The following is an 11,185-nucleotide window of genomic DNA, read 5'->3' as shown; positions in this document are numbered from 1 at the left end:
TTAATATGTTGTTAGGAGCTAAATATTTAGTTTGTAACAAAATATTTGGCTTGCTAATTAAATATTTAGTTTAGTGTGAAACTGTCATATTTCTAAATAAATGAATAACATTATGAAAATATGACTTGAAAAATTAACACTCTTTTTTTATTTATTTAACAGACTCCTGACTTTATTTACTGTTAATTTTTGACTGTGTAACTTTCCAAATGGCACCCCATTATACACTGCTGCCATAAATAATCATGTTATTTGAAGGATTTTTATTGATCTTCAGCCTGCTGTAAATGTGGCCGGTACTGTACCTACCCGGAAATGTGAAAAATCTTTAAAAGTCTGCCCAGTACTTTTAGACTTCTTTATTCAAACAGGAAGTCATAACAACCAGTGCCTGCCTGGAATCTGCAGTGTGCAATAAAAAGTAAAAGCAGATTATGTTGAAGGGGTTGAAACCTGTAGGAACGGTGGTGAGGTGCCGCATCAACAGAAATGATGTTCTCAATGATTTCCTTTCAGAGAGTTGTATGCAAGTATTTATTTGTGTGGTTATATTTCTTCATGAATTTAATTTTTTTTTAACATATATTTGAAAGTGGGTTTATTGTTTGCTTTCTAACTGAGGGACAGCTTATTTTACGTCTTCCACTGGAAATCCCTCACTGTGAATGGTTTGGTGGAGCTTTGGTTCCCTCTCAGAGAGGTGGCCAAACCTGAACCAGCCTGTTGCATCTCGTCGTGTTTTAAATGATTTACTGGAACAGTCGCGGTTACAAATTACACTCAGCTTCTGTTTTTATTTATTTCCACCGGGTTAGCTTAGGTTGCAGCTGTTTAATGATCAATAGCTCACCTGAAGACCAAATAAGGGAGGAACTGGCCGTGCTCCCAGTTTTCTGTACGTTCATAGCACAGCTGGCTACTCTGCAGAAACTAAGTGATTCAAACCTGACCAAACTTTTGCCAGAATAAGCTAAACTTGTTTGGTGTCCAACAGAAAAGCTCCTTACCAAATAAACAGGTTTTTATTTGTAACAGCGTGGCATTTTGGGACGTCTCCCCTTCCTTAGTGAGAGTTAATGTGAAGAGTTTTACTGTCATAAAACTGTTGCAGTAGTTTGTCTAAAAAGATGGGAGTCTTTTCTGTTGCAGCTTACAGTTATTTCTTAGAATAACTGATGTTTTGTCATTCATTTTTATGCATTTATGAAATCAAATAATTTATTCCCTGGTTGTTTGTGGGGATTTTTTTTGTGATTCACATTGTGAAATATCTTTAATTTTATCTTCTGGTGTGTTCCCCTTCTACTCAGTAGTTGACATTTCTGAGTTTTAAGCAGTAACTGGAGCACCTGAAATCAGAACTTTGTCTTAAGTCAACGTAAAAATTCAGCATGGCTGCCATGCTTAGAAAACAATTTTTATAAAGGGTAATTAAGTTGTTTATTTGCACATCTCAGGGTCTGCTCAATCCTTAACGCTGTAATACACATGTAGCGCCAGCAGGTGGCAATAACCTTAACAACTTAAAAATACAAAAGATCATTGACGTCCACACTCCGGTTTGTCAGGTGGCAGTAAATGCACCTTAAATTGCCAACTGCCAATAAAAAAACTAAATAATAGGAAGAAGAAGAAGCGCCCTCACTCTCACAACGTGACTAAACAAGATAAAAACAGATTAGCTAAAAACAATGCCTCGGTGCTTTTTGACGGGTCAAACATTTCTTATTGGAGCCACAAGCTAGTGGTGCGTTGTACTGAAAGTAGGATTTTTGCATCACACTTAACAGTTTTCCAGTTGCAGGTTGGAAAATTAGGGAGATTTGCTAACTGTTGGTTTGCTAAGCGATCTACGGTTAGCAATACAACCAGAAAAGTTTTTCCAACACCTTCACTGGCATACATTAAACTGTACCATTTGTGCAACTGACTAAAAGAGATTTAAACTGACCTAATAAACAGGTTTTAGTGACTGCTGTCATTATGTTTTATATGATTGGCAGCCATATTGGATTCTAAGACTGAGTTTGATTTTCCGAATCAGAATTCTGCTACAATGTATTTTTCTGGCTTGCAACTCAGAAACTCTGACTTCCGAGTACAAATTGAATGCACCACAAATCTCCTAAACTTCAACTTAAGTCCAGTACGTTTTGGCTCCATCCAGGATCTTATCAAACGACAATCTGTGCTCGCTTCTTGGCAGAACGAGGTCCAGATCAGGAATTTTGAATTAGTTTGAATAAATGTGAACAGTCAAATGAAATCCAGCAAATAACTGGCACCAGGTAAAATCAGTACTTGAAAAGGCATTAACAGAACAGATAGAGCTGGAGCTTTACAGAAAATGTATTGTTTAATGCTTGAAAGAGGTTTGATATGTGAACATATGTGTTTTAAAAGAATCTAAAGGTACAGAGGTCAGTGGGGGAGTTGGGATGGAAACACTAGTAAACCAGCTGTAATGTGGACGCACTGTTAAAACCTTGTTTCCACATAACTTTTAGGATTCTAATTGATCTCATATGTTGTTAAAATGTCCACCTTCTGTTGGCCTTGGTCTCCAAATCACTTTGACTAAACTATATGTTTATGAAGCAAGTTTTTCATTTTCCTTTTTTTAACCATAAGATTGGCTTTTATGTGCCTAACTACTGAGTTCCCAAATTTAATAAATTGGCTTTTCTAATAATTCTTCACAAACTGCAACAAGTGGGTAAGAATTTCTGTCTCGCACATTTGGGTCAGTTCCGGAAAAATGGAACATCTGTGTGGAAATAAGCTGGTCATGCTAAGCTAGCATAGTGGCTAACTGGAGTTCAAAAGACAACCCATTGTCACTTTCATAGCAACCATCCCGTTAGAAGCTCCGCCCCTGGCCTCAGAGAACCTTCCAGAACAGAGTCTTACCTCATGCTCCTCACACAGTGGGAAGTACATTTTAACATGTCTGTAAATGATGCTGACTGCTTGTTTTGGAGAATTTAGCTGTGTTCAGATGGACTGAAACAAATGAAGCCACTCAGTCCTCACTGCGTGCGGTCTGAGTGTGTTTCTGAAGCTGCTGCTGTGTATTCAATAGGCTCGGGTCATTTTACCAGTTTGTACTTTAAGAGTTTGGTTGTTTTGTACACTACCTGTATAGCTAAGAAAAGGAGCCGTTAGCCATGGGTTGCATGGTACCAAACACAAATAGTCGATACCTGCTTCGGGGACTCGGTATGACAACTGATGATGTAAAGATCTTGTCTTTGATCTATTTTTGTTGTACTTGAAGAAAATTGAGTTTTGAGACTTCAATGCACCCAGACAGGAGCTAACTTAGAGCTACTTTAGCTTAAAAAAGGGTCAAAATTGATAATACTTCATAGAAATTAAATGGTCCAAGAAGAGATTAGATTCATAACCAATGGTAATAGTGTAAAGCCTTAAGGGGAAAAAAATACAATTAAATAAAAGTCTACAAGAAATGTAAGCATTTTTGATGATTTATCTCCAGGATTCATCAAAAGTTCTAAACTAACAAATTAACCAAGTTTGATATGCAATGATTAAATGGGTGCAAAGTGGTTAATTTATGGCAGCGGTATCCAAAGTGTGGCCCAGGGGCCAGTTGTCATCTACTTTCTTTGGTTTCACGTGTGTAAAGCTGTTAATTGACTGCAAAGGTAAACTATTTTGTCGATGACAGATTTATTTGAAGAGTTTAAAAGAATTAATTTGATAAAAATACAGTTTTATAAGCTAGCATTGATGTAGAAACTGTACAGTTTAGAGTTTTGTTGCATACATTTAAAAATGGTAACTATTTCAAAGCATTGTTATGTGAAAGAGATTCCAGATGCTGGGTTAGCAGCTAGGCAAACTGGTATCCTGCTCCAGGACCTAATAGGCTCTAGGTTTACTGTGGCTGTTGTCATAAAGCAAATAGCTGTTTATTTTCTTTATACAAGGCTCTGGCTTCTTAAAGGAAAAGTTCCCCAAAGACCCTGCTGAGGTTGGCAGGTTTTACTGGTCGGATCAGGAAGTGCTTCCTCGTCCAACACAGATTCACACGCAGATTAGAAAAAATCCTATCAGAATTTATTTATTTTTTTTGACATTTTGAATACTGTTTAGGTAATGCAGAATAGTTTTACCTGCAGACAACGGCCTTCAAGATTGAAGAAGTTGCTTCCACAGAATCTTCTTCATTATAACAAGTTGTCTGTCTAGTCCATTTAACCTTTAAAAACGTTATGTGCTCCAGTTGAAACACAGACCAAGATTGTCTAATTAGTGTAAAGAAATTCAGTCAACATTAAGCAGTATTTAAAGATGGCGCCAGAAGACGCTTCCCAGCACTAAAGCATCATGAAGCTAGCCAGCTCTGATACCTGTCCTTTGACTGGCACACATCACAACTAATACAGAACTAATATCCCATCATACCATGGTGTATACACCACACACCTAGCATGTAAGGAAACACTAGCTGTGTTTCCATTAACTGTATAATTTACCAATTTCGGGGGAAAATAAATCACACTTTTCAATAAATAGTTTTGGTGCTAGGATGAGGTGGGTTATGGCCACATTAAAATCAATTTATCTCACAAAACTGCAACGGAAACACTTTTTTTCACGTTACACGAGTCACAAGATCAACAACCGGATGTTTCCACTGGCGTAAACCACAAAGAAAACGACAGGAAGAAGGTGGAGGATGATTGCATAGCATGTTTCTTAATGACTTATTTCATGAACAAACTTGTCCATGTGTTATTTGAATTATGTTTCTTACTTAAAGGAATGACCGCATTTGCAAAAGTTTCAACGTTTGCAGAATATTGACAAAGTTTTTAATAGAAACACAGTTACTAAGACCGTATATTAAATAGGTCTAATCCTCAACTGAACAGTATGTACTATTACATCCCTTCCTACACTAATTTAATCTTTAGCCACCCAGTAAACCCATAGCCAGGCATAATAGGGGCTCATTTTCACCTAGCTGTCTCCTAAATTATGAATCCAGCTCTGGGAAAGCTCTCGTAAAAATCGCATGCGCATTCAATGTCGTGCTAAAATCACAGTGCCATCTAGTGGCCTGTCATGACAGCTACAGCTGACTCGATGTGTCTTGGAGGTGCTGTCTAAACATGGGATTTTTTCCCAATCAGCATCCGAAAATACTGACAATTTCCAGGCAACGGTGTCATGTAAACGGAGCCTGAATTTAAAAAAAAACAACAAAAAAAAAAACACTTTCCATCATTATTCTCCAGCATCCTCCAGACCAGAAGTATGAAACCTGCACAATAAATGCAACATAATTAGCCTTACTTTGTGTTTTAGGTAGGCCTCTCTGTTGGTTGGTAGCTCTCATGTAGCTGTAGGTAGAACTGATTTCTGGTGAAAGTCACTGGTTGGCTGCAGGAGAACCAGTTTGTGTGCTGGGAAATATGAAGACCTCCTTAGTAAAGATGTATTTATTATAAACATGATATTTATTTGTTTTTTTTTGTGTGATTATGGATCTGTGAAACGGGCTTCCAGCTGTAACCACAGCTTTTATTGGGTTACTTTGCCCAGAAACACTGTGTTCAGTTCCCTCAGTTATGTTTGGGTTATATTAATGTAAATACTATGTATATGAAAAGATGCTGAGAAACATGTAGAAAAAAAATAGATCTATTTATTCTGAAATGAAGTTTTATTTCCAATGTTGGAAGACATTACATAGCAATAAACATTGCACAGAGTTGACCTCAACTAATGAGTTGCGCCGATCGTCTTTTTTCTTTACAGTCGTACAAAAACTTTCTTCCTCTCCCTATAGTCCTTCCTTTTTGGTTGCTTTTTTCTTCCCACACCTCTTCATCAGCCCATCACCTTGTCCTGACCTTGACCCTTCTCCTGCCGTGCAGAAGGATTGAAATTCTTTCCTCCCTCGCTCCCGCTCTAATCTGAGCCGTTTTCAGAGCCGAGTTTATCAGCAACCCCCTGTTGTGTTTTTTTTTTTTTTTTTTTGTGGTCTTGCAGTGGTGTGGTGATTAGACTTCTTGTGAAGGTTAAATATTTTACAGCACAGAGGAATTTTTTCCACATCACAGATGGAACCGTTTGAACTTTCAAAAAATGGATGCAATCCATGCAAAGAGCAAAAGAGTTGTAGATGAAATGAAATATGAAGTGTTTGTCTCACCCAGCTCTGTTAAAATGTCAAGTTTTTGTGGTGTAAAAAAATGAATTATGAATAATCTATTTTGTGTGATATTTGTCCTCCTTCATGCAACTGAAAAAACTAATCTAAAAATGGACATATTCTTGTTGTGGACCATTTTAGTAGCTTTGAACTGACTGATACCTTTATATAATGAGATCCTTTCTTTTACCCTTTATGACGTCTCTATAAAATATGGCATCTGGCAAAAGTCAGAACGGTCCTACTTTATGGACAGTAATTCAGATTATCAGCTATTAAACTGACGTGTGAATTTGAAAAAAGACTAAAACTGGATTAAAGGATTCTTCTGCAAAATGTTTGAGTGTGCATACACTTTTGCAACCTGGTTGTTGCAACTTTTTCCAATTTAGGTTTTTCCTGTTATTAACTTTCCATTGAGCTGTTCAGAATAAATGTCACATTATAGATGGAAAATGTACATTTTTAGTTATTTAACGTGCCATTTTTTACATCACAAAACCTTGATGTTATACCAGGGATAGGATACATTGAGCTACTGAGGTGTAGTCTTTTATAGTTTGTATGGGAGCAATGCAAATATGAAATAAATTGTGGACAGAGGACTCATAAAAATAAAACCTTATATTCCAGCCTATAATTACTTTTTTCTTTTCTTATTCTCAAGGTGTAGAAATATTTCATAAACTGAGATTAGGAGGAGGTTCATGTGGACAGCTTTACTGAAAGTCTATCTAAATGCTTTTTAAAGATTTGTAGCCACTAGTGGCCTTTATTCAAATTGACTAGACAGAAAATGGGGGAAAACATGCAGCAAAGCTCCCGAGGTTGGTTCTGGAACCTCAGACCAAACACCACAAGCTGCCCTGAATTAAAGAACGATGAAAAAACTGGTTGAAGGAAAAATAACACTTTATTCATTAGTTAAATCTCAATTAAATGCTTGAATACATCATATTTAGATATTTATTTTCACATCAAAGTTTGATCAAAAGCACAAAGTTCAATAGATGACCAAAAATATACCGTAAAAACCCCTGGAAACCCGACTTCTTTCGAACATAATCAAAGGATGCAGTCCAGCCATTTTTTTTTCTTTTTTCGTTTGTCTGTTAGGATTATAGCGTGTTAATCTGTCTGCACCAGCATCTAGAGTCAGAAATGATTCATTTTTGACTTTAGAATTTGCGTGTTAAACATGGACCCAAAGTTAAATGGGATTATTCCAGGGTTCATTGGGTTCTTTCCAATAGACAAAGAATCGAGACAAATAGCTTCTCAGTTTTAAGAGATCACTAAAATCCCGGTGTTTGTTTCTGTCACTTCGTCAACAAAACACCGATAGATTAAACTCCTTATGCTGAGCGTCTACCAAAGATCAGGTATGATATCAGGGTTAAAACATCACGAGTAAAACACTTGTGTTGTTTTATAATAAGTTATTTCACTAGTAATTGACACATTGATTTATCTGTCTTTGCCTATAGTTGACAAGCAGTTGGAAGTATAGAAAATGTCAGATGAATATCAAACAAAAAAAGATTTTCACCTCCACCAATTAATTGGCAAAGTGCCTAAAAATGCTAGTATGTGTAATCAGAAAGTATTTCTTCATGTCATCAGCAAATGATTTAATGATGGTGTGACTATGCTTATGTTAATCCTATTAAGGAGTAAAAATTGATATTTGCAAACTGTGTTTGCAAGGATCAGTGTTTTAGTTTTCAATACCTTTTTTTACTTGAATGTAGCTGAAGACATTGCATGCTATCTGTTCAATTTCAGATGCTTCTCCACACTCCATCAGACATGCAAACCAGCCATCTTCAAGGTATGCCAGGTCAGAGTAACCACTGGGGCCCTTGTTGAGGATCCAAGGGTTGCTCCATGCACTTGGATCCTGTGGGGATTTGTTCAGATACACCCCTAGGTCCACTCTTTTGGACTGACTGGTCGGATGGGAGTAAAGCAGCCACCGCGGCTCCAGATTTGCACCAGCCACTCCAGGTTGAGCTGGAAAGGAGACCACACTCCCCTGACATCCCCCGCCTGTTTCCACGAGCTTCTCAGCAAAAGGGAGGGTGAGGAAATCCTCTCCCCCGTTGTCACTGACTGCCTCCACACGGTAGCCTCCCTCATTGCGGGCATTACAGTAAACGTACCTGCTGCCTTCGCCATCCGAAACCTCGGCCATTTCGCATTCAACCGATTTGTCGTCGAGCGTGTTGCCCAGCTGCCACGTGGCGCCTTTGTCGTCACTGTAAAAGCAGAACGCGCGCGAGACGGCAAAAAAACACGACACGCAGAAGCACGAGGGGAAGCGAGAGACGTAAGCGTAGGCTGGAACGATCAGTCTACCGCTTTCTGTTTGGAGGCCGTGACCCGGACCAACGGCAAACGTTGCCCACTGTTTGGTCTGAGGAAAATTTACTGTCAAATCAGTGACCGAGCTCCAGGTCTCACCGGCGTCTCTGGTCGTCATGTAGCAGAGACGGGCCTTGTTGACGCCCCAGAACCTCTGCCATGGTTCTGAAACGTTTCCTTCGACACAGATGAAAAACAGAAAGAGTGTCTTGGTCGTCTTTTCGTAGACTGGGCATGGATTCATGGGACGATATCCACCAAGATGGACCTTCTCCACCACGTTTCTGGACACTGACCACTGCAAAAGCATACAACTCTGAGTTAGAGCCATGCTGAAATGAATGGCATAGCAAGAAAACAGTTGGTTTAGACCAGTGTTTCTCAAACATTTTCAGATGGAGGACCACTAAACCCATTTAACAAACACTCACGTACCACCTAACTTGAAATTGCCCCCGAGATAACCCCAACATCTTACTATATGCAACCTGAAATGAAAATATTAATGTTAGTCTTAACTGACTGTTCATCTTAAAGAGAAGGATGATGATGACAAAATTATGAACAAGTCTACTCGAGGCATTTTGAGTAAGAGATTCTAAACTGCGTATTCTAAGCCCAACATAAATAATAATTTTATTTTAGGTGCTACAGATGCAGTTAGTCAGCGTGGGGCACAGCACTGCTCAAAAACAAAAGTTCTGCAACTCACCCCAAAAAACTGAAAAATATTCCTGCAGACTGAATGACTCTGATATCTTCAGCTTTTCCAAAGCTTCTCATCCATTATTAATTTAAACACAATCCTTTGGTAAGCTAACTGTAGCGTCAGACTTTAAAGTCACATCACAGCAAATAAATGCTCATTTACCTGCAGCACCTTGCAGACCACAGGCTGAGAGAGACTGGTTTAGACGATTTACCTTAACACTTATTTCAAGAGTGGCTTCGTCTTTGACCAGCTCTCCTGTTTTCATGACCAGCACCTCCGCACTGGCATCATTTGAGGTTCGCCGCTTCTCTGCAAAGGCCAGCAGAATCTTTTGGTCTTGGTCATAGTGCAGAGCAGGAATCCTGTACACCTCCTCCTTGTTGGAAAGGAAGACGGTACTCTGCTGTCCGGAGGTAAGCAAGGCTTTCTTTTCCATAGTTTCTCATCTGTGGGCAAAACAATCAATCAGTGTTTTATCAGGGGCAGAGCTGTGAGGGAGGAGACTTTATTGCAATGAAGTGGGGGCCATGTCAGTGTGATAATAAGCATCTTGATTAAAGGTAAACAAGGGTGAAGTACCGTACAGTTAGTTTTATCTGAGGTCATTTGGAATAAAGGTTCCTGCGGAAGGGGTCACATGTAGATAAGGAAGATAAGAGAACAGTTTATTGTGTCATTAACAGTTAAAGCATACCAACCCAAATAATAAAATGCTAAAAGAGACCAAACAAATCAATACAGTTTATGAATGTCAGCTGTGAGTTTTGTTTTCACAGTTCCTGCAACAACTTAAAGTTCCTGTTGGTGGATTGTTGTCAGCGTTGCACATCAGATAAAACTTTTTGCTCATTCTGTCTTGCTAAATAGTTCAAGTTCATTCAGACTGGACAGAGAGTGTGACTATCATTTTTTCTCCCCACCAAGTCTTGCCATAGATCTTCAACCGGATTCAGGTCTGATCTTTGACTGGACCGTTCTAGCACCTGAATATATTTTGATCTGAACCATCCCGGTATATCTCTGGTTGTGTGTTTGATGTCATTGTCCTTCAGCTTCCTGGTCCCTGTTGAAGAAAAACATCCCCACTGCATAATGCAGCCACCACCATGCTTTCCTGTGGGAATGTTCAGGTTTGGACTTCATGGACAGAAAGTTCATCAGACTGGCAGCTGGGTTATAAAAAACATCAAAAATAAGGCATAATGTTCCTCCCACTTCAGCATTAAACCTTACTTTGTAAAAGTTCACCACAGAAAGTCCCAATAAATACATCAAAGTTTGCAGCTGTTTGAGTCAAGGGGTTTGAGTATTTTTAAGAGGCATTGCAGAAAAGTAGATAGATATTGTGGAAAGGGTCAGTATGTTTTCCTGACACTAATGATTTATGATCCAAAATGTAAATAGTGGATTTTTAAAGAGATTTTGAGAGTTTAGAGCACAGCTTCTGTGTGTGTGTGGGGTCTTTTTTGTTTGTTTTTTCCCCCCGAAACTAATATCTGCACTGCTCCTATTAGGGAAGGATGATATATCATAACATGTGACATCATTTGTCCCACTACAAAAATACCAATCCTCCTCAAATCAGCTAAACAACACGAGGCTGCAAAATATCAGATGTTCAGAACTAAAATTTCACCAGCCTGAACAAAGACACTGGAAAATCTTCCAGTTGCACGTGATGTGATATGAAAATATTATTTATTTATACTGTCATTTCTTTATTTGTCGAGGTATACATCTGACACTGGAACAATTATTGCAAAATGAATTGTAAAAATAGTAAAAAAAAAAAAAGAAAGAAAAAGAACTCACCAACTGCAGTGAATCACTGCCCAGAGGAATCCTGAAGGATATGATGAATGTAGAAGGGTGGCCCCTTATTATAGTCTGCTGTTTTATTGCTCCATGTTTGTGTTATCATA

The 11,185-nt window shown here is 38.5% G+C and overlaps 1 protein-coding gene across 1 annotated transcript; it reads right to left on the bottom strand.

Annotated features, from left to right (window-relative positions):
* Window positions 1-7,081: 7,081 nt before the first annotated feature.
* Window positions 7,082-10,288, bottom strand: LOC106935669 (sialidase-4-like). Its single transcript, XM_015016244.1, has 2 exons — window positions 9,475-10,288; window positions 7,082-8,849 (listed from the first exon to the last, which is right to left on the bottom strand). Exons 1-2 carry the CDS (start codon window positions 9,697-9,699, stop codon window positions 7,905-7,907), a joined length of 1,170 nt encoding a protein of 389 aa, XP_014871730.1. The 5' UTR covers window positions 9,700-10,288; the 3' UTR covers window positions 7,082-7,904.
* Window positions 10,289-11,185: the final 897 nt, after the last annotated feature.

The sequence above is a fragment of the Poecilia latipinna genome, unplaced genomic scaffold (genome assembly GCF_001443285.1).
Source record: "Poecilia latipinna isolate Pla-1442-1.1 unplaced genomic scaffold, P_latipinna-1.0 Scaffold1998, whole genome shotgun sequence".
Lineage (NCBI taxonomy): Eukaryota > Metazoa > Chordata > Actinopteri > Cyprinodontiformes > Poeciliidae > Poecilia > Poecilia latipinna.
Note: the sequence above shows the minus strand (reverse complement) of the source record. Positions and strands in the feature narration are given on the sequence as shown.

Coding starts and splice junctions, on each gene's coding strand:
- LOC106935669 (XM_015016244.1), bottom strand. CDS start 9,699: ATGGAAAAGAAAGCCTTGCTTACCTCCGGACAGCAGAGTACCGTCTTC. Junction 8,850..9,474: donor CTCTTGAAATAAGTGTTAAG/GTAAATCGTCTA, acceptor ATGCTTTTGCAG/TGGTCAGTGTCCAGAAACGT.